General features: G+C 36.0%; 1 protein-coding gene across 2 annotated transcripts in view; it reads right to left on the minus strand.

Annotated features, from left to right (window-relative positions):
* The window catches only part of CEP76 (centrosomal protein 76), a 31,068-nt gene extending 6,877 nt beyond the window's left edge, over positions 1–24,191 (minus strand). The window contains exons 1-12 of one of the 2 annotated variants that reach the window (XM_087857489.1): positions 23,792–24,191; positions 22,577–22,732; positions 21,141–21,222; positions 20,307–20,531; positions 18,896–19,081; positions 17,161–17,258; positions 16,691–16,819; positions 12,230–12,418; positions 8,283–8,449; positions 7,046–7,379; positions 4,682–4,899; positions 3,898–3,940 (exon numbers count right to left, since the gene is read on the minus strand). In XM_087857489.1, the coding sequence (XP_087713615.1) occupies positions 3,898–3,940; positions 4,682–4,899; positions 7,046–7,379; positions 8,283–8,449; positions 12,230–12,418; positions 16,691–16,819; positions 17,161–17,258; positions 18,896–19,081; positions 20,307–20,531; positions 21,141–21,222; positions 22,577–22,732; positions 23,792–23,854 (1,890 nt within the window). In that variant the 5' untranslated portion in view covers positions 23,855–24,191. Of the gene's footprint in view, positions 1–1,710; positions 3,941–4,681; positions 4,900–7,045; positions 7,380–8,282; positions 8,450–12,229; positions 12,419–16,690; positions 16,820–17,160; positions 17,259–18,895; positions 19,082–20,306; positions 20,532–21,140; positions 21,223–22,576; positions 22,733–23,791 lie in introns of those variants that run through there. The other variant, XM_045815148.2, reaches the window with a different exon arrangement.
* Positions 24,192–24,198: the final 7 nt, after the last annotated feature.

A 24,198-nucleotide genomic window follows, 5' to 3' on the forward strand; every position in this document is an offset into this window, starting at 1 on the left:
TCCGCTATGAGCCTGCTTCTTCCTCTCCCACTCCCCCTGCTTGTGTTCCCCCTCTCGCTGGCTGTCTATCTCTGTCAAATAAATAAATAAAATCTTAAAAAAACAAAAAACAAAACAAAAAAACGCCTCTAGTTTTAGATGCAAAACCAAAAAGCAAAAAACAACCTAGTTACCTTCAAAAACACTAGGAAACATCTGGAGTATTAGTACAAGTCTAAATTCAGTAGAATCAGAGAAGGAAGCTTTCATAAGAACATATGTGAACTGGGATGCCTAGGTGGCTCAGTCACTCATTTTGGCCCATGTCATGAACTCAAGAGTCCAGAGATCAAGCCCCACGTCAGGCTCTGTGCTCGGAATGCAGTCTGCTTGAGGATTCTGTCTCCCTTTCCCTCTGCCCCTCCCCACCGCTTGCTCATTCTCTCTAGAATAAATAAATCTTTAAAAAATAGAGAATATATGTGAACTAACGACCAGCTAATAACCTCCTCTACTTCCCTTCTAATATCCATGACTACTTCAACACTGGTGTCAGGTAGTTAATTCACAAACCAAATACAAGTCAAATGTAATTACAATGACTATGCCAACCACATCTCAGAAGAAAATACTAAACATTTAATACCCACATTTACATGCATTAATGATTATAACTCAACTTGTGCTTTAAATGTAGAATGTGCTATAAACATTTTAGGTTCTTCAAAATTAGATGGCTTCCAGTTCATATATTTGGCTATTTTGTTTTTAATATTTTATATATGCTTTGGCTAATCTCAAATTACTTCTGAACCACCAACAGCTAGAAAACAATGCTACTTTTTCATTGGTTTAGAAGTTAAAAGCATGTTAAAAATCAGATCATCTAATTCCTGTACTTATCTCCTTAAGTAGGAAGGACAAAATTGTTATCTAAGAGTCAAAAAAAAGGATAAAAATTGCCGAACTGTAGTCTAACCTATATTCTTGTTTACTACAGCATGAAATTAAAAGTGTGAAAGGGGGGGCGCCTGGGTGGCACAGCGGTTAAGCATCTGCCTTCGGCTCAGGGCGTGATTCCGGCGATCTGGGATTGAGCCCCACATCAGGCTCTTCTGCTATGAACCTGCTTCTTCCTCTCCCATTCCCCCTGCTTGTGTTCCCTCTCTCGCTGGCTGTCTCTATCTCTGTCGAATAAATAAATAAAATCTTAAAAAAAAAAAAGTGTGAAAGGGTTAGTTTAAGCAATCGATGATTTATAACTAATGCCTTCTGATGGTCAGTTATATGACACAGAATACTACTTTAACAGCAATAGTCTTTTCAAATATAAAGCCTCCTCTTCACTTGGTTCAAATCTTGTCTTTGCTAAGAAGTAGAAAAGTGGGTTTCAAATATGTGTACTTTCCAGAACTGCCAGGTTATAGATGTGTTTTTGCAGATGATATCAAAAAATGTACACCTCAACAGTAGAAAAAAATTTAAGGGCATTTGGGAGTGTTCACTTAGATGGAACTAAATTTAATACGTTTTATTCAACAGGCTCATGTTTGAGTAATAAAGTTTCTAGGTTTCTGATACTCTTCTACTAAATAAATACACCTATATATTATACACACACACATATATATGTATAGGGGACTGGATTAGTGTACATATTGTCAAAAAGAACACATTAAAGACATTATATAAAAATTTTATATTTTTAATAGGAAAACAACTTTTATGACAGCTAAACAGACAAGGTAAATTTAATTTTTAAAGAGAAAAATTATTGGTAATAAGAGAATTCTAGTGATAAATGCATTGAACGAATCTTTTGAAATAAACCACCTTTATAGGAAATTATTCATGTCAGACTCTATTATAAAGTGCACAAAAGGAAATTTATTTTAGAATTTATACCAAAGACGCAGTGTGAATACATGTGTTACTCTGATACAGTAAGGCAGGAAGCCCAGCCTCAATGATAACATAGCCTTAATCTTAATATAGTCTGCCTCTTAGTATGTACCCCATAAATAGTGTGTTCCAAAAGAAAATTATAAGCACTTTTCCCTATTGAAAGCTTTATGAGTAATTCTGGTAACAGAGGAAAAAAGTCTTAATTCTTATTTTGCTAATTCTCTAAAATCATGTCAGTCTCACATGAAACATCTGATTACTGTTTTCAATGAAAATTAAGAGGGATATTTTCAGATTTTTTAAACAAGTTAAATCATAAATATCATATATAAAAATAAGCAAAAGGTAAATTTTAGGGTATCTCTAGGTTTTAATTTTTTTAAAAAACATTAAATCATTTTATTTGCAATGAAGTGATGAAAAGAGTAACTTTGCACAGCCAACTGGTATCATGTTTTTTGTTTTTTTTTTTTAAGTAGGTTCCACGCCCAGCGTGGAGCCCAACATGGGCTCAAACTCACAACCCTGGGATCAAGACGTGAGCTGAGATCAAGAGTGGGACACTTAACCGACTGAGCCACCCAGGTGCCCCCACAGTTGCTTTAAGACCAATGGATGAAGCAACTGAATCAAGATCTGTGCAGAGATGCTGAATGGACAGTCAAATCTATCAATTACGCCATGCGGCTTCTCACAAAAAGTCAGACTGCTATAGCTGTTTTAATGCTCACTGCTGTTACCTTTTAAAACTAATAAAACTTGCTCGGTTTTAAAGCAAATATCAGCATGGAGTCCCTCCCATAAGCTCATTTTTCGGTAGCCTCACATAATGATTCTCCAGTTTAGTCCTCACATATACACTGATGTTTTTATCACAAGGAAAAAAAAAGGAAGAAAGAAAAACAAATGCGGTTTTATAAGATGGAATCCATGAAGAGGCTAGTAATGAATCCTTTGACTATAGAATATCAGCAACAGACTGCCAATAATAATTACAGAAAATAGTTTATCAATATCATAACAAAAGGGTATGATGAATTTTTTCTAAAATACTCATTTTGGGGGCACCTGGGTGGCTCAGTCAGTTAAGCATCAGCCTTCAGCTCAGGTCATGATCCCAGGGTCCTGGGATCAAGCCCCCCATCAGGCTCCCTGCTCAGTGGGTTACCTGCTTCTCCCTCTCTCTCTGCCGCTCACCCTGCTTATTATGTATGCTCTCTCTCAAATAAATATTTAAAAATTTAAAAAATAAAAAAATACTCATTTTTATAATGGATCAAACGAACATATTTATAAATTATTTATGTACTTTTATGTGAGGTTTGTTTTGTTATTATTATTTATGCTTTTCTGCTATTAGTTTTTCCTACTCTTGCATCAAAGTCTTCCCATAAATCCCTGGAAAGTCACAAATATCCCTATGGCCATGGGTAAACCACAAAAGTGATAATTCATCAAAATGTATTTTCATCTATTTAATAAATAAATCTGTTGTGAGGCTAACTTCTCCTAATTTATATAAAATAATCCCATTAATCTATGAAAAATAATGATCATATTGATTTTACTATGGCTCAAACCCTTAGACAAATAAATATCTCTGATTATCTGTTAATGTAAAGAAAACGGAGTAAATTTTATATTCATATTTAAACTACTGAATACCTGTAAACAAAGTAGCATTTATTAAAATAAAATATACACTTAATTTTTACTAAATTCCACTCAGATTTATACAATTTTTTTAACCTTAATTTTTAAATACACACGATTTTTTTCAAACATTATGTCAGGTATATACAAAAGTGAAATATGACATCCAAGCCAGAATGCGATTTTTAAAATAATAACCTCTAAACAGCTAGTAATATACAATACACAATAAAACACAGGTATATTCTTATAGAAATGTTAGTCCTATAATACTGAGCGATATTTACAAGCAAACATGATCCAAACAGCACATGCAGATTCAGGGTAAGTAAACACTCGGACACGAACTGCCAGTCGCACCTGGTCTCCACGGCAACAGATTATCTCTTCACAGAAAGGAGACCTATAGAAGAAAGAAAGTGAACTTAGGTTTTATTTCTAAGTAAATCAATATTTAAAATTATTTTTTATTTTTTATTTATTTATTTTTAAAGATTTTATTTATTTATTTGACAGAGATAGAGACAGCCAGCAAGAGAGGGAACACAAGCAGGGGGAGCGGGAGAGGAAGAAGCAGGCTCATAGCGGAGGAGCCTGATGTGGGGCTCGATCCCGGAACGCCAGGATCACGCCCTGAGCCGAAGGCAGGTGCTTAACCGCTGTGCCACCCAGGCGCCCCTAAAATTATTTTTTAAAATCCTGTCTCTGCTACCAATAACCCTGTGATTTTGGTTAACGTATTCAAATTACAGAGTATTTCCTCAGTCTATAAATTTAAAAAATTACAGTGGACAAGATCAGAAATCCTCAACTGAGACTGCACCAAAATCAATGGGAAAATTATCCCAACTACCTAGAGCTACATTTCGGACCTAATGAATCACAATCTGTGGCAAAGAAAATAATAAATCATTATAAAAGTTCACCATGTGATTCTAAAGTCATTCCTAAATAACCAGACTAACAGACCACTAAAATTCCTAGGTTAATAGGGGCGTCTGGGTGGCTCAGTAGGTTGCATGTCTGACTCTTGATTTCAGCTAAGGTCGTGAGATCCACTCTGTCTCTCTCAAACAAACAAACAAATAAAAATCTTTAAATTGCTGAGCCAATAACATTTATGAATTCATAAATCCCACCTTACCGAAGACATGTGGCAAATGCACGCCTTGCATTTCTATATACAAAATGTATTGGGAACCCTTTAAACGTGTGACCATCGGGTACAGCCCTCCTTATGGCATCTTGAAATTCTTCATTGCCTGCAGATATACTTGTTGTACGCTCAAATTCGTAAGAAGCCAAAGCTGGTGATAAGAGATAGGAAAGCTGGTCTTCCCAAACAGTAGTGAGACCAAGATCCTACAGCAATCAAAAGATAAAAAGAAAAGGTGAAATACACTAATATTTTAAAAACCAATTGTAAGTGCTTACTATTTGAATGTATGCCAATAGATCTTTAAAACCTGTCATAACTTTTTAAACTTTCTATTAATTATTATAAGGACACATACAGATAAAGAAACTACAGGTATCTGGTTTTACTTTTTAGAGAAAAAAAAAACTTTTAATATATAAGATCAATATAACATCAATATAATGATGTTAGTAAAGGCTCCAAAATCTATGCTTCCTTAATATCCACTAGAAAAGACTGCATGGAAGAGTCCTACTATGGAAAACTCAGTGATGCTGAAATTTGAAATCATATTTTATTTAACTTTAAAGAGTTTAGTAACATTGAATCTGCTTAATTTGATTGCTTCAACATAAATTCAACTGTAGTAGGGGAGAAAAGTCAACAAAAGAATTGCATGTATAATTAAACTCAAACATTTATAAAAAAACACTAACTTTTATACTGTAAAGAGATAAAAAGGTGAAAAAGACATGCTATAGGCCTTCAGGGAGCTTAAAACACGTTTCTTTTCTTTTCTTTTTTTTAAATTTTATTTATGTATTGACAGAGAGAGAGAGCACATAAGCAGGGGGAGGGACAAAGGGAGAGGGAGAAGCAGGCTCTCCACTGAGCAGGGAGCCTGACATGGGGCTCGATCCCAGGACTCCAGGGATCATGACGTGAGCCAAAGGTAGATGCTTAACCAACTGAGTCATCCAGGTGCCCCTTAAAACATATTTCTATGGAATGTTGAAGGCAATTATGATTTCGTTTATAACATCAAATGAACTATAGATATCTAGACACATATTTTAAAAACATTGTTACAAACATAAAAAACTTTCAAAAATTCTAAATATTTTGATGATCGTAATAGATCTCTACCATTTCCTGATTTTGTATTCAAGGTTTTAACTGGTTCCAAGTAACCCCAAAAGTCTATGATCATCATCTTTTTACTGTGGCAAAAAGTAAATCTCACTTGCTGGTTTACAGGCACCATTAACTTAGAGATAACACGTGTATGTAGCTCAGTTTTCTTTTTCTATATAAATTCTTATAACATAATAAAATACTGATCTTGTTTGTAAACAAGACCCAAGAAAATTAAAAGGCAGTATAAGTGATGGAGGGAAAGGGGCAGTAGTGAGGGGCTTTCATTTCCAGCAGTGTAGTGAACTAGGTCTTTGAACAACCTATTGCTAAGACCAAACTACAAATGCCAGATTAAATTATTTTCCAAAATATACTTTCAAATGCTCTGATGAGTTGGCAAGTAAGTACAGCAGACTTTGGAAGCCGAAACTAATAGTAATTGGGAGCCCAGAAAACATATTTGATAAATCAGTTTGCTTTTGATGGCTTCAAGGAACATAGAAAACAGGATTCACCAAAGGTGGGGAGTCTATTAGGGAATCTGAAAAAGTGAATTAGAAATAAATCGTCTGGGATTGTAGTCCTTTGACGGTTATATGTGTTGCAAATAACTTTTCCCACTCCAATTGTGCTCTTTTCACTCCCTGACTGGTTTCTTTTGATGAACAAAAATTCTTAAAATATACTAATCTTTTTATGTTTTTTATGTCTTCTTTAATGTACAAAAGAAATCTAAATGGCAAGAAATAAGAGGTTTGATCTCATTAGTAATCAAGGAAATACAAATTAAAGCTACAATGAGGATATAATTTTACATCCACCTGAATTAGTGTGACAGGAAGAAATAAACAAACAAAACCAACCTGGAAAAAAATGAATATGAAGAAATATAACCCAGTATTTTCAATGGGAATAATATGAATAAGTACTTCACAAAATAAGAAATCCAAATTAGTGGTATTCAGGAAAAGTCTGACCTAGTTCAACATTCTTTATTTCTAGAAGGAAGTAATAAATTCTAAAAGTATCAGTGAATTTGGAAATTTTTGAGTCTTCGAACCTAACTCTCATGACTTTCAAAACTACAAGCTTCTTAAGGGCAGGAACTAAATCTGCTTTCTTCAGGGCTAGAACAGGGACAGGCTCTATAGCATCTGCCTCCCCTCCCCAGACGGTTAAATATATAAACAAATGAAAAAAATGCATGAAACTACAAATTTCAGTGTTAATTACCTTCCTGTGTTCTGACACCAGCAGCCTTAGCTGCATTTCTATTTCGTTGCTTGTTACGGAAGCATCAATTGTGGATGCACATAGAGGGGGAAAGGGAGGAAGGGATGTTGTAGCTCCCGGAGCACACACAGATTTGATTGCTTCTTCACTCATCGGTTTCCATTTGGATTCATCATTCAAATCAAATACACAGATTTCCACCGAGTCAGAAGGCTGACAGTTTCCTAGGAACATCTGATGATTGAAAACACAACCAATTGTTCGATATGGGTACAATGGTTTGGGCGGTTCGGCAACTGGAGATTCATCAGGATTGGCAGGTTTGTGGATGTACCTAAAAAAAGGAAATCATAATTTTATATAATAAAAACTTAAAAATTAAGAAGGCAACACCTTATTGAGAAAGATACTTAAGGCTATAACTATTTCCCAGGACTAGAGTTTAATACTTGTTTTTTCTTATTATAGTTCTAGTTTGATTACTCCATAGTAATTGTATGGCACATATTATGATATAAAAATCAACTTTCTTCAACATGAAAATATATTCTATGTATAACCATTAAGATCAAAACCGTTCATCTCAGATAACACAGTTAAAATAATTTAGCTATACGGTAATAGGTACAACTAATTAAAATAATTAGCAACCAGGGAAAAATCCAGAAAACTGAGAAGATGGCCCAGGGCACCTTTAGGAACTCCAACATTTACAGACAAGATGAAGGAGAAGTGAGGACAGCCAGACGGGAATAATGAAAACTGAAAGTGCTATGGGAGAAGCTAAGGAAAGAGATGGTCCCAGGAAAGAGGGAGGAGGACTGAACTCTTTCAAAATCTGATGGCAGTCAGAAGAACTAAGAAAAGTACACAGTGAATTTACCAATGTGGAGTTAGTGACATCAAATTTTCAAAAGAAATCATGATTGACAACCTGAACTTATTTTTAGGTGTGGGGAAAGACATCATAAAAAACATATGCCAATTACACAAAATTAAAAATAAATCATTTATTTTTTTACCAATATTATGTTAGTAAAGTATATTTAGATGTACAAATTTTCTTCAAACTTAATAGCTATTTTAATTGATGTAATCTTTTACACAGTTACCAAAAAGGCTCTAATAATGACAATTATCAGTATGTGCCTTTGAGTACCATCAATTTAAACAAAGAACCTATAATTTAAAACATTTACATCTTCATTTTAATATCCTTGTAACATAGCTGACAAACCTGTGTCCTGTTAAACTCTCCCAAAAAGTGATAGTTCCATCGGTTCCACAGGTCATAACCCATGCATGAGGTACTCCTTTTGCCTTAGTCCCAACACAGACAAAGGCTTCTAACCCATACCCAAGAAGAAGGCTGCACAGAAGGTTAGCATGATCTTCACAGTCACCCTAGAAAATGAAATGAATTACGTATTTACTCCTTCACAGTTTCCTCACTAAATATCCAATACAAAATTATAATTAAAAAGCAGTACTGGGGCGCCTGGGTGGCACAGCGGTTAAGCGTCTGCCTTTGGCTCAGGGCGTGATCCCGGCGTTATGGGATCGAGCCCCACATCAGGCGCCTCCGCTATGAGCCTGCTTCTTCCTCTCCCACTCCCCCTGCTTGTGTTCCCTCTCTCGCTGGTTGTCTCTATCTCTGTCGAATAAATAAATAAAATCTTTAAAAAAAAAAAGCAGTATTAATTTTTTCATTTTTTAAAGTTTTTTTTTTTTTTACTTTTAAGTAATCTCTAAACCCAACCTGGGACTCAGTCAAACTCACAACCCTGAGATGGAGAGTCACATGCTTCACTGACTGAGCCAGCCATTTATTTACTTAAGTGAGAGCAAGAGAGAGCAAAGAGGGAGAGGGAGAAGCAGACTCCCTGCCCAGCAGGGAGCCCAACTTCAGGCTTGATTCCAGGACCCTGAGATCATGACCTGAGCTGAAGGCAGCCGCTTAACTGACTGAGCCACCCAGGTGCCCCTAATTTTTTCATTTTTAATCATTAGTCTAGCGTTAAGCTGAAACAACTGGGGACAGGGGTAAGAATACACTAATTTTAGAAGAACCTAAATTATTTTACAAAGTCAGTGCTCACAAATCTGATAGTCATAACATATATACTTTAAAAGGGGACATTTGGATTCAAAAGTTTATAAAAAACTTATAGAAAGAAAAGTAGCAAGATTTTAAAGATGAATAGCTAAAGAGCTAAAGGACATGAACAGACAAGATGACAAATGATACATCAAGAAATGCAAATACATGGGAAAATACTCAAACTTAAAACAATGAGTTACAGTATCTATTCGTGATCATTTTAACACAATACACACCAGGAAAACTGATGAAAGAATAAAATGTCAACAATGGCTATAATTATGGGAGGTTATATATCATTTTCCCTTCTATTTTCTAAATTTTCTTTGACAATATTACTTTAACTTAAAAATATTGGGGCGCCTGGGTGGCATAGCGGTTAAGCGTCTGCCTTCAGCTCAGGGCGTGATCCCGGCGTTATGGGATCGAGCCCCACATCAGGCTCCTCCGCTATGAGCCTGCTGCTTCCTCTCCAACTCCCCCTGCTTGTGTTCCCTCTCTCGCTGGCTATCTCTATCTCTGTCAAATAAATAAATAAAATCTTAAAAAAAAATAAAAATAAAAATAAAAATAAAAAATAAAAATATTATGAAAGCTACAAAAACAGAAAATATCTGATAATCTAATAAAAAATCAAAATATTAAATAGTAAGGCTACAATTACATGAAGATATGTATTTAAGTGCAGGACTACAGGTAATATACAAAAGCAAAAGTAACTATTAAGCTCAGTGTTAGCATGAGGGGTGATTTCTTTCCCCCCAAATTTTGTATTAGTGGCTCTATAGTGCTGTTTTTTGATTAACTATACTAGAACCAATAGTATTTTAAAATGTCTAATTTGACTACTGAAAAACATAATATCCAACCTTTTAGACCCAGTAATTTCTATACTAAGATTTTATACTAAAAAATTTCAAAAGAAAAATAATAATACTCCCAAAGATATTCAGCAAAAAAACTCACTCCTGAAGATATCAAAAAATTAGAAGCAAGCTACTGTAGCCAAAAGAAACAGTTCCTACAATGGCAATAGTTAAGTAAATTTTGTATAACAACTAAAGAAAACTTTACACTTATACAACCATTAAAAGATGGAGATCATAAAAATTATAGTGACACATGGGAAAATGTTCATAGCATAATGTTAAATTATAAAGCAGGACACAGGGATGCCTGGGTGGCTCAGTTGGTTGGGCATCTGCCTTCGGCTCAGGTCACAATCCCAGGGTCCGGGGATCGAGTGCCATATCGGGCTCCCTGCTCAGAGGGGAGCCTGCTTCTCCCTCTGCCTGCTTCTATCTCTGCCTGCCGTTTCCCCTCCTTGTGCTCTCTCTCTCTCTGACAAAAAAAAAAAAAAAAAAAAAAAAGGGAAAAATCTTGAAAAAAAATAAAGCAGGACACAAACTTTTATTTATATCTCAATTATAATTATGAAAAAATGATACAAACACAGGAGAAAAACACAAAAATATAAAAAGAGATGAAAAACTGGCAATAGAATTATGGGTGACATTTCACCTTTACTGCTTAATGCTCTTGTTTGTGCAAGAATAACTTTTTCAGTAATTTCAAGCTTCGGGGGCACCTGGGTGGCTCAGCTGAAGCAGGCTGCCTTCGGCTCAGAAATGATGCCTGCATCCTGGGATCAAGCCCCATGCTGGACTCCCTGCTCTGTGGGGAGTCTGCCTCTCCCTCTCCCTCTGATCCTCCCTCCTGCTCGTGTTCTCGCTCGCTGTTTCTCCCTGAATAAATTTTTTTAAAGTTAATAATTTCAAGTTTCTAATTTAAGATGTGCTTTCTCTTTAAATGAACTCAGATAAATAAAATAATGACTCGAAGGGGTGATTATTTGCTTTAGGAAAGCATTATTTGCGTAATTTTCAATATATACCATTCCTGCTATATTTGAAATAAAAAAGCTTAAATCCACACACACACAACTTCTGGGAACCACCACGTGAGAATAAATAAAAATAATTTTTTGATAATGTTTAACTGTTTTTTTTTTTTTTTAAGAGAGAGTGAGTGGGGGGAGGTGGGGAGAAGCAGAGTGAGAGGGAGAGAGAAGAGAATCTTAAGCAGACTGTGCTGAGCACAGCTAAATCAAGAGTCAGATGCTTAAGTGACTGAGCTACCCAGATGCCCCTGTTTTCAATTTTTTGTTTAAGATTGTATTTATTTATTTGAAAGAGAGCATGAGCAGGGTGAGGGACCGAGGGAGAGGGAAAAGCAGACTCCCCACTGAGCAGGAAGCCCAACAAGGGGCTCAATCCCAGGACCCTGGGATAATGACCTGAGCTGAAGGCAGACACTTAACCAACTAAGCCTCCCAGGCGCCCCCTCCTTCAATTGTTTTTAAGATAAAATCTTCCTAACAAATCAACCTCTAAGCTAAATAGGCTCTTCTGTATAAGCTTTGCCTCGTGAATAAATACTCATACTACTTATACAACCTCAGACCAAACAAAATTATTTCAAAACAAATAATAAAAAAAATTAACTCTTTTCTATTTCAGTAGAACTGAAATTCTAAAGATAGTCTTGTTTTTATATTATCAACATTTTTAGAACACAGAAGATTAAAAATATCACATAATCTATAAAATTCATTTACTGAAATCAGTTAACATCAAAAATGTACACAAATTCTTAAATATATAGTTACACTTGAAACTACACAAAATACCATGCAATCCAAGATTTTCTTCCATATTCATCTTGTAGTGCCATTTTCTCTTAAAAAAAAAAATGTATCCTCCAAACAGATTTTAAAACATGAATAGTACTAGAAAGGCCATGATTCTGGTCCCAGCACCGTCTCTAATTCACTGTTTAATTTACTTCTATATCTTGATTTCTGACACTACGGTACTTATTTCCACACCTCACAAAAATCATCTTCTGCTACATAAGAAATTACACAAGAAAATAAAGATGCTAAGTTTTTTCCTTATGCATTAAAAACAAAAGATTCTGACTAGTTCAAATTGATGATTTACCCACTTTTCTATTTTCGAATGCAATCAATTCACAATAACTATGATGTACTGCATTTTAATTCTATTACATGTGTAGAATACCTTGTTTCTACAGAGAAAGGCCAGCAGAGTGCACCACTGTTCCTGTTTACCTCCTCCTCCAATAACAGGGGCTCTTTCATAACCAAGGACATTAACAAATCTTGCTGCTTGCCTTGGAGTATCCAAAAGCCTCCCAGCTCGAAGTGGCTTAATATAGGAACAAACTGGTCTATTTATCCCATTTTCATCCTGGGGGAAGAGGGAAAAAACATCAACTGTAAGGATAGATTAATTATTCCCAATTTTAACACTTTTTCTTAGACTACATTAATGTGGGACGAAATAATTCTGGATACCACTTACCGAGTGCTTACCCTGCATCCAACACCAGGCAGCTAAGAGCTACGCATACGATTTCTCTTTTAATCCTCTATCACCTCTTTCTGTTTTCATTTCATAAACGAAGAAACTGAAGCTACAGGTATTATGCAACAGAGCCAGGACTCAAACCCTCAGCTGTCTCCAAAACTTGTGACAGTAAGAACTTGAACTACCATGATTCAGCAATCTCACTCCTGGATATAGATCTGAAGCAAATGAAATCAGTATCTCAAAGAGATACGTGCACATCCATGTTCACTGCAGCATTACTCACAATAGTCAAGATATGGAAACAAGTAAAATGTCCTTTAACAGGTGAATGAGTAAAGAAAATGTGGTATTACATATACAAAAGAATATTACTCAGCTATAAAACAGGAGGTCCTGCCATTTGTGACAACACGGATGAATCTGAAGGGTATTATGCCAAGTGAAATAAGCCAAATGGAGAAAGACAAATCTGTATCGTGTCACTTACATGTGGAATCTTTAAAAAAAAAAAATAAGGCTGATTTCATAGAAATAGGGAATAGAAGGTGGTTGCCAGGGGTTGGGGAGAGGGAGGAATAGGGAAGATGCAGGTCAAAGGGTACAAATTTTCAGTTATAAGAAGAGTTAAGTTTGAGGATCTAATACATAGCATGGCGACCAGTTAATACAGTAAACTTGAAAGTTGCTGAGAGCAGACCTTAAGCATCCTCACCACATGAGAAAGAGGTAACTATGTGAGGTGATGGATGCGTTCATTATCTTGATCTTGGTAGTCATTCCGCAAAGTATATGTATATCAAATCACTATGTTGTACACTTTAAATATAGACAATTATATTTGTCAATTACTCTCAATAAAATTAGGAAAAAAGAAAGAATTCCTCTGAAAATAGAATAGGCAGGTAGTTGGAGGATGGAGAGGGGATCTAAGCCAAAGTATTCTTTCACATTATCATACAGAACTTAATACTGTATATCCAAACAGAATAACTGTTCTGATTTACTGAGCCAACAAATTATCAGAGAGCTCATTTTTAGTTTGTTTCCATTACATTTGGAGATCCACAGGAAACAAGGATTTGTTAACCAAGTGAGCTGAAAGCAGACTTTTAAAAATCATTTAAGGAAAACATCTTACATTTTAAATATAGGATGTATCCTAGCATTTGAGCTGAGTAACTGCATACAGAAGTCTCTGATGACTGTCCACCGTTGTGCTTTTAGAGTTAATATTACCAAAGCCCACATTTCCCTTAACTTCATGATTACTGAGATGACAAAGTCAAAGGAGTACTTTCTACTCAAAATTCAAAGACAATTTAATACTCTCTATCATGGCAAGGCTCCTCAGAAACAAGGCCTAACTCAGTCAACAGAAAAATAACTGTTTCAATTACGAGAAATCTTTCCAATAATCTTTCTATACCACAAAAACATCACCTCTCCATTATAATCCCATACCTTATCAAGAAAAAAAAAACCTATTATTTACATTTAATTATAGTGAGAAAGATCATGAATTTTTTGATGTAGAGCAAAGTATTATTATGATTTGACTCATAACTATGGTTCTCAACTCTAAAAGGCACTGATTTTTTTCCCTGTCCTCTCCCACCACTACCTCCCTGCAAAGTGTAAAATCCATGGTGGTCTCTTACTCTCCATCTTCCCCATGCTATCTTGGGAGTCAGAAATAGAAATAGAATAAAGGGATCAGCTAGGAAAAAGCTCAAACAGAATGAAGAACCAAAGACAATTAACAAAACTAAGGAATAGAAACAGGAAGAGAGGAAATTTAAGTGAAGGGTGTTTCAAGGCACACATTTGAAAACCAGAAAATCATGATTCTAATTTTGGACGGAAGTAGAAAACTATTATTTGGATTTCTTTTACATTAACTCAGTATTAATTATTAATCTAGTATAGTGTGAGAATATTAAGTCTTGAAATAAAAATCTGAACATTAAAAGGAAAGTCTCAATCCTTAAGTGATTTTAACATTTTCTTAAAACTTAACAGCCTTAAAGATCAATTTCTATAACTTATTTTAAAATTTCTTACACTAGAAAATTTAAAAGCTATCATTAAGTGAATTACTATTATACTATAGCAAAACATGCAAGGGAGGAAGAAAAAGTACAACAGCTTATTAAGTATAACAACTCTGAGAATTTACAGATATTTGGTTAGAATAAAGGTAATTAACTGAGTTCCTGAGTGGGCCATTTAGTCCTATTCTTACAACTCCACTAACAGAAAGGAAAGGAATGAGTATTCAAAAAGTGGATGCATTTGCCCTAAATCAATCATCAATAGTAGCATCTTAAAATACAAGATATATCATTATATGTTTCATTACAGCAATCTCTCTCACATTATCTATAATATATCCCCATAAACGAACGTCTTGAAAATTTCTGTATTTTAGCTTCTAAACCTGCACTGTCCATTAAGAATGCTACTAATCCTATGTAGCTTTTTACATTTTAATTAAAATTAAATAAAATTTAAAATTCAGTTCTTTATTGCCACATTTTGCATGCTCAACAGCTCAATGGCTATCACACTGGATAGCACAGAGAACATTTCCATCACTGCAAAAAGATAGTCCTGCTGTAAACTATTTTCTCTTGTGCCTAGAAGCATTGGAAATTCATTTTCAGACCATGTATAATAATTTTTTGGTTTAGAACTACAGTTTTTTTGATTAGATTGACTGCCTTAAATAAATGTTATTGTTCCTTCACTTCATATCTAGTCAAATACAGAACGCAGCAGCAAAAGATACTTCTGGGGAACTGAAGTAAGATAAACATCTTATTTATTCTCTCTATATGACCAGAGGTGATCCAGTCAAACCAAAAAAGCACTAGTCGAAACTGCAACTTAATGGAGTCTCTATGACTAAGTTGCTGTTTGGTATTAGGAAAAATTCTTTTCTCTTTTATACTATTAATTTTTTATAAAAAATGGCAATGCCTGGCCAATTGACAATCTCATACGGTTACCATGAGACTAAGTGACCTTATGTGGTTCAAATCTTCTTACAATGAATTCTAAGAGATGGGAACTTAAGTAATATTTCCTTAAAAAACTCCCCATTCCCTGATCTGCATAACTGCGTATCTCATCCTCTTCCTCCTCCTCTTTAATTTGTCATTTCTCTGATCCACTTCCTCACCCACCCATTCTTCTCTGGTCCCAGATTCCACATGGCAATACGTAACCACCTCAGACTAAACAGACAGCAGGGAGCCAGTTATATTTTGACTGGTTTCTCTTTGCCCCATCCTGACATCAATGCTACCTTGTCTGCCCAAACAATGCATAAACAATGCTACCGAAAGTGAGAAGCTGCTTCCCTCATTTCCACCACTAGTCAATTAGGCTCTTTCACTTCTAAGCTCCTCATCTAGAAACTGAACTACGCTTAGCCCATCCTACCACGTAGGATAAACCTAGAGGAATGCACAGGATCTGAAATATGTTAGTCAAAATAATACCATACTAAAACTCTTTTATAAGCATCTACATAAAGCTGAATACATATAAAACATTTGAATGGTTCCTTAGAAGTTACAAAAAACATGGATCTGATCACATATTTTATTCTGATTTGTTAATTGAGAAAATAGGCTTAGAATACAGGAAAAATAGAAGCAGAGATATAGAACTGAAATGCTGCAGTTAAATATTACTGGTCACTGGCTCAGAGATTTTGGCTATATAAAATTATTACATGTAATAATGTCTTTAAGAAAATAGCCTAACAACTTACATGTCTAAACATAAATGCCCAGAGCCCTAATTCTGCACATGAAAGCTGAATTTACATTATCAACTGCAAAGTATCCTAGTATTTAATCATTTAGAATTAAATATCACACACCGAGTTAAACAAAGTGGGTCTTCATCTATTTTAAATTAAATGTATTCAAAAAAAATAACTGAAAATGAAAAGCAAAATAAAACGAAGATTGTGTTATGTCACCTACTCAGTGAAAGAGTATTGCAAAATCAGATTTGTTTTTACAAATAAAGTTTCATTTGTCTGGAACACATTTTACAAATTCACCTTAAATGAAATTTACATATACAACAGTAAATCTCAAATACAGGTGTGAACCTTTTCTAATGCAATTTACAAACCTGTGCAAAAATCTTAACCAGCCGTGAGTTGTGTGAGGGTCGAATTTGCAAATATTCTCTCCACCACTGCTTTGCGTATACAAGAAATAATCGCTCTTTCTCTGCAGTTTTCTGACGTTCCAAAGCAAGCTTGAAATTTAAAAAAATATTTTCTTCAATTTTTATTTTTCTCCTTAAATACTCTAAAATATGTAACAATTCTACACACTTCTCTCCATCTAACCACCACCCTAACATAAGCTATCATCTCCACCATCTGTAAGAGCCTCCTGACTGACGTCCCTGTGTCTACACGCCCCCATAATGGTTAGTGATCTTTTCTCCCAAGACAAACATTTTTAAATAAATCATACTGTCATTCTCTTCTTAAAATAAGTGATAATTTTCTAAGAAGAAAGAACTTTCTAGGATCAACAGGTAAATATACTACACTGAAAACAAATACACAAGAGAAATTCAGAATTATTTACCTGTGTGTTGACTACTTCTTGAGATAATGTTTGATTGAGTGGTGGGTACATCTCAAGTTTTATATTTAAAATTCCCACAGAAACTTTTGATTCCGTGCCTATAAATATAAATAAATATTTAGAACTTCAGAGGTTTCCAAACTACGTGTATTTAGTCAACCAAAGTCTAAACAAAATAATTAAAAGAATTTTGTGCTTTACCATTTACATGAAATACAGATAATATTCAACATCATCTTTAACATTCATATTAAAAAATGAACCAAATCAAATTAGTTTTCATTTTGCATGAAGACCTTTATCTAATTATAAGATTACCTATTTTCTGAGTTTGCTTATCACATTTTAAGGGGCTGTTTGGATCTACAAGATTTGGCATTCTTAATTTTTATCTTCATTAAATGTATGCCAACCAGATTTACGTTAAAAACAAAGAAAAGCAACAGTTAACATCTCATTCTCAGAAAATATTTATACTTGTCATATATAGTAATTCCTATGTAGGCCTTCCTTTTTGTTTTTTTTTAATCCCTTCCCATTTTTCACATCCCATGTGAGTACAAATTTTCAATCCATGCCTGGATTTAAAGAATTAGAAAACAAATATACTTCTTACCATAACTATTTACTATTTCTCTGGTGAATCAGAATATACTTGTTTCTTGGTCACTACTATGATAATCATGTTAGGCCTTTATCTGGAGACAAATAATGGGTATCTTTTGAAAATAAATATCCCACATAAAAGTTTTGCCCCCTACTTTCTATCTAAGGAAAAACACATTCCGGGTCTGACTTACCAGAATCTAAAGTACTAAAGCTATGCTGTCCACTGGCCAGGTTGGACTCTCTGCCTTAGTTTCAATACGAAAGTAATTCCTTTACATGTGATGCATAAAATATTGTTAGGTTTTATTTTATTAGCAAATATGTATTACTCATCAGATAGCATGCAAGAGTCCAAGGAGACAATGGTGAACAAGATAGGCACCATCTCTGTCCTCAAAGAGGACTATTCGTAGATCCTGTCAATGAGCAAGTTAACCCCTCTTTGAGTCCCACAGTTCCACATGTAAAAAGCTGGAAGAGTATCGACTCCATAACCCATAAGAACCACTGGTACTAATGGGGATGCACTGTACATTGGAGTGTGCTGGAGTAGAGGGTTTTTACATATGCATGTGTATGAAGAATCTTAATTTTCTTTATAGTCTTATATTTAATCAAATAAATTTGAAAAAAGCAAGCCAGCCCCATAAAGAATTTTTTCCTTAAAACAAGGTCAGATTGACTGTGAAGTTCTATATTCATAACATGCTTCATGACATTTCCCAAGACTACAATACTACAGTCCAACTGTAATTCTAATGAAATTTTTTTTTTAAGTATTTTTTAAAAAGATTTACTTTCAAGAGAGAGAGAGAAAGGGAGAACGCATGCAAGTGCAGGAGGGAAGGACAGAGGGAGAGGGAGAGGGACCCTTAAGCAGACTCCGTGCTGAGCACAGAGCCTGATTCGGGACTTGGATCTCACGAACCTGAGATCATGACTCTGAGATCAATACCTGAGTGGAAACCAAGAGTTGGGCACTTGACTGACTGTGCCACCCAGGCACCCCCTAATGAAATTCTTTTTACATGTTTCCATCTTGGTTTATAAAGGTATTCAGAAAACATAAAATGTATTTATAAATAAGCTGTGGCTATAAAAAAGTAACCATGATTAATCATCATACCTACACCCATAAGTTCCACAGTAAGACTGGTCACTCCATTTTCTGAGCCCAAAACTGATCGCCATTCAAGAAAATAGGATGCTACCAAAGTAGTCTCACCAAATATGTCTGTTTTGATTAGCACCATATGAACTGGATCACTTATTGATAACATTGTTGTTGAATCAGCCATTCTAGTTCCATCACCTGGCAACATAAACCAAACAAATGCACCACATTACATATTCCGTTAGGCCAACATAGAAGAATCCCTTTAATTACAAAGGATACTAATAATAAACTTATATAAAACCAAATAAAATAATTTAGTAATGCCTCAGAAAGCATGCAACCGATTACTTTATTAAAAAAGTACAATCCTGGGGCTCCTGGGTGGCTCTGTTGGTTAAGCGTCTGCCTTTGGCTCAGATAATGATCTCAGGGTCCTGGGACCAAGCCCCACGTCATGCTCTCTGCTCAGCAGGGAGTCTGCTTTTCTCTCTCCCCACCCCTTCCAGCTCATGCTCGCTCACGCTCTCTCTATAATAAATAAATTAATTAATTAAAAACCAGCCTCATTAGGGCAACATTTTTCACTGGGGGCAAAAAAATTTTTCATAATGTATTAACCATCTTAGCAATCTAAAATTCTGAAGGTATAATTCTGCAACTTTGCTAAGTTTACAAATATAAATATTTCTATATTGAAATAATATATAAAATACATTTATAGAAATAATGTAATACAATTGTGGGAATCAAGTATATAATTTTAAGGTTATAAAAATGAGAGTTACAGATTCCCATCCTAACTTTTACTTTTGAAAGTTATATTAACATTGTAAATCTATCTTTCATAAATGAAAAGGATTATGTCTCATTCTCCACTATATTCTCAGCACTTGCCTAGCATAGCATAATGCACCTAACAGGCATTTACTGATTGACTGACTGATTTGAGAACATGTGTGCACAAGTGGGAGGGAGAGAGAATCTTAAGAAGACTCTGTGTTGAACGCAGAGCCCGATGCAGGGTTCGATCCCACAACCCTTAGATCATGACCTGAGCCAAAATCAAAATTTGGATGCTTAACCAACTGTGCCACCCAGTCCCCCCACCCCCGGGCAAAAGACATTTAAATGTTTACTACTAACGAAGCAACCATTAAAACAGTAAAAAAATAATCTTCAGGGAAAATTAATTAGCAGAAAATAAAGAAGGTGGGTGGAAGTAATTTATATAAGAAAGAGCAGTGGAGAAAATAAAAGCAAAGAAAGAAGATTCATTCATTATAAATGATTATAAATTATTTTTTTAATTTATAGGGGACATTGTAAATGTCCCCTTACAGCAAAAGTTGTTATGGTTGTTCTACAATAAAACCTAACAAAGATTTACTCAGTTAAGCGACAAATTATCATGGCGCCTTACCTAAGCTTTCTCTGTGTACTTCAAGTAAAAAGCCATCATGAAAATCTGGTTCACAGGCACATGGAACGGGTTTAGAACGAAAACGTTGGTTTCGAAAATGTAAACATAAAGTAAAGGTTGAACAAACTTGTCCTGGTAAAGGCTCAGGTTCTTGTAGATGTTCCAAGAAAGCTTTTCCACCCAAAACCTGAAGGTAAAGATACCTCCGTGTTGGATCAATATTAGCTGTAAAGTGTAGCAATATATATGAGGAAACTGCCAAATAACTTAAGGAATGTGATCAAGACAACAGGAAATAACAACTTAACAGAAATAAAACCAAAGACTAAATAAAGAAAAAGAGTAACAAATTTACTCTATACCAGGACCATTTACAACCAGGGAAGAAAACATACATAATAAGATATCTTTATCTGAGTTTATATTCTGGCTACTTTTTCCCAGCTAGAGGCTTAAGAAATCTCTACTTTTTAGTTACTTATCCAACACTCCTTCACTTCCACAAACCAACTCAGACAAATATAAACTCAGGAAGTGTACTGGTTAGGTAATTACCATTAAAAAAAGCAAGGCTGTATAATGTTTGTAAAATATATTATTAAAACATGAGAAACAGGTGATCCTGTTTTTGCTTCCACTCTGTGATACGTTAAATCTTCTGACATACATACTTCATGCAAAACAGAATCTAAGTTTTTTGGATGATTAATCCCAAAATGTTAAGTATTTCATTTGGGAAAGAAAAAATGTTTTCTATCAAATACCAAACACTACAGGACATCAATATGTAATACTGTGCAAAACAAAATCAACATTAGAAAGAAATACACATACTTTTTTTTAACAACGTTGATTGTCTATCAGTAAAACAAACAGGTTGTTTTGGAGAGGAAGGTAGTTCTTGATCAACACTGTCCTAGAAAGGCAGGAAAAAAAAAACAAATTAGAAAACAAAAATTATAGCTAAGCAAGGAAATGTCAATAATGGGACTAAGAAGTAAATAAAAGTAGATAGGATAAAGCCTCCTCAAGGAAACAAAAATTATAGCTAAGCAAGGAAATGTCAATAATGGGACTAAGAAGTAAATAAAAGTAGATAGGATAAAGCCTCCTCAAGGAAACTCTTATTTTCTTAGCATATGAAAATAATGAAAAGCCCGCAAAAAAGATGATACGACTGGTCACGCCTAAAGTCTAATTAGGAATTTAACTGTCTTCAATGTCCACAGAATGCAAAAAACAAATCCTTAATACCTTAAACAAGCTTAAACTTCTTCTAAACCTATTATGACATTTGGCTTATGATTCTACCATGAACTGATTTTAATAAAGGAATGACATTCACACAGCAGAAGCTGTTATTGGGTCAATTTTTAAACAAATGGGTTTATAAACCTCAAAAACCAAAAAAGGAGGCTGTGTTAAAGTACTTATTCCCTGGTGTATTATGCAGCCCATCCAATTTTTACATTATATTACCCAGGTATTATTAGGTCACAGTTTCTCATTATTGCCTCATTTTCAAAAGAAGGCCTACTTACTAATTTGTGCACTGAGGCTATCATCCCACTACTGACCTATTTGTATAAAGAGATTTGAAGGTTCTTATACAATTATTTTCTTACAGAAACTGGTAATTTGTTAATCATAGAGCATGGAGTTCCAAAAGAATATGTTTATTTTAAAAAAATACGCCTAATCTAAAAAAATTATAGAATACCAGTGAAAAAGAACTAGGTTATGGTGAACTAATTTAACTGAAATACGTACACTTACAGACCTAGAGAATAACAGAAAATTCTGTCATTTTAGAGAGAAAAATATAGTATGTAACTCCAATCTCCACTGCCCGCCCCCATCTTTCCCTTCATTATAATCCTACTTGCTACAGTCAAGGGTAGAGTTAGCTTATACATGAAGTAAGATATTACTAGACAGGGGCGCCTGGGTGGCACAGCGGTTAAGCGTCTGCCTTCAGCTCAGGGCGTGATCCTGGCATTATGGGATCGAGCCCCACATCAGGCTCCTCCGCTATGAGCCTGCTTCTTCCTCTCCCACTCCCCCTACTTGTGTTCCCTCTCTCGCTGGCTGTCTCTATCTCTGTCAAATAAATAAATAAAATCTTTAAAAAAAAAAAAAGATATTACTAGACAAAAATGGTCTTGTTTTAAAGTGATTTTACTAAAAAGAGGCCCCAAATATGGACCCTATAAGCAGCATTAAGCATGTGAACATACTCTCAAAATTTTTCCCCTAAAAGATAAACTCACAGTAACAAAATTAAGTTCTTTCATCACATCATCAATGATTCCCCGACGTCTAAGGGCTTTGATCAAATCTTCTGTTGATAACTGTTGTTGATCCGGTGCCAATTCTTCCCGTATTGTCTCAGCAAGGATTTCTCTTATTCTGCCATGGACATCCATCTACGTAGAAAACTCGCATTACAATTTACATTTATGAAGCCATCAAACATTGCCAATTAGCTAATTTCTTTCTAAAACACCCAAAGGGGAAAAATAATGGAAGAGTAAGTAAACAAAATTCAGGATGGCTTCTCAAGCTAATAGTAAACGTAAAATTGTTACTAGAATTCAATGAGAATAAAGGATTTTTTAAAAGAAAAAAATTTTAAGATGCATTTTTTTTTTTAGTACAAATTCTAGAAATAATTTCTACTGGTTATCCACTACCTTTGTTACCATTTCCCCACAAATAACACTCAACAAAAACAGACCTTTTGAAAGAGAGCGTAGTATAATTAAGAGAACACAGACCTGGAGATCAGAGTATGAATTTCAGCCTTCAACTTATTAGATGTGACCCTGAGTCAACCTTCTTACCCTTTATGAATCTGGAAAAAATGGTGCCCTAGCAAGATTACTGTGAGGCTTAGGTAATAAAAGATGCTAAACACTTAGCACAAAGCCTGGCATACAAGTGCACAATAAACGGTAGCTTTTATTACTTCAGCTTACTGAATTCGGCTAAGCACCTTTAGGCTCTTCTTGAGCTCCGAAGTATCACAAACACGTTCATTACAAGACTTTCAGTAACTTCCCTTTCACGACTTAAGAATTGCTGATTTGGTTCGACTTCAAAGACACAAGTTTCACCCTTAAAGAAATTCCAATTCCTGACCTCTGAATATACACCCGCTCCAAACCCAACCTGTACTCAACCTGACACCCAGAGACCGCAGGATGACCGCTTCATCTTCACAGCTGTGCTTCACACTGTGCCGCGTTCCGTCCCCTCAAACTCTCACTAGCACTTGCCGGCATTGTGCTCTTTCACCGAGGCTAGAAAGCGGCCCCGGCTGCAGACTCGGAGCCCGCCCAGCCCGCGCTCTGCGCCCCAGAGCCTGCGTTCGCGTCCGCGGCAAACTGGCGCTGCCGCCGACCGGGTCTCGGGACGCCAGGCTGGGCGCTCCGGACCAAAGGCGGCCGAAGAGGCCCGCGTTGCCGGGCGCCCGCGGCCCTCACCTTGCTCAGCTGCTGGTGGATGAGCTGCTTCAGCTCCGAGGCTTTCTCCGGAGGTAGCGACATGCTGGGGCCGGCGCCTCACCGCGCTTCTCCACGCTTCGGGCGCGCCCCGGCCAGCCCCGGAATGCCAGTCGCGGCTGAGCAGAGCCGGCGCGACCGCTCGGCCTCACGCAGCTCCCGGGGGGCGCGACGCCGCGTCAGGGCCGGGGCTGGGCGGGAGCCGAGGCAGCGGCGGCGCTCAACTGTTGCTTTCAAACGGCGCGGACTACCAGGGCTCGGGCTGCCCCTCTCCCTGCCTGACTCCCTCCGCCGGCCGCTCCCTTCCCTGGCGGTCACCATCCCGCCAGCTTGGCGTTCCCCATCGGCCTGCCCTGCCGCGGTCTCCGCAGGCACTGCCCGCCCCCATC

The sequence above is a fragment of the Ursus americanus genome, chromosome 30 (genome assembly GCF_024610735.1).
Source record: "Ursus americanus isolate L20-20 chromosome 30, mUrsAme1.1.p, whole genome shotgun sequence".
Taxonomy (NCBI): domain Eukaryota; kingdom Metazoa; phylum Chordata; class Mammalia; order Carnivora; family Ursidae; genus Ursus; species Ursus americanus.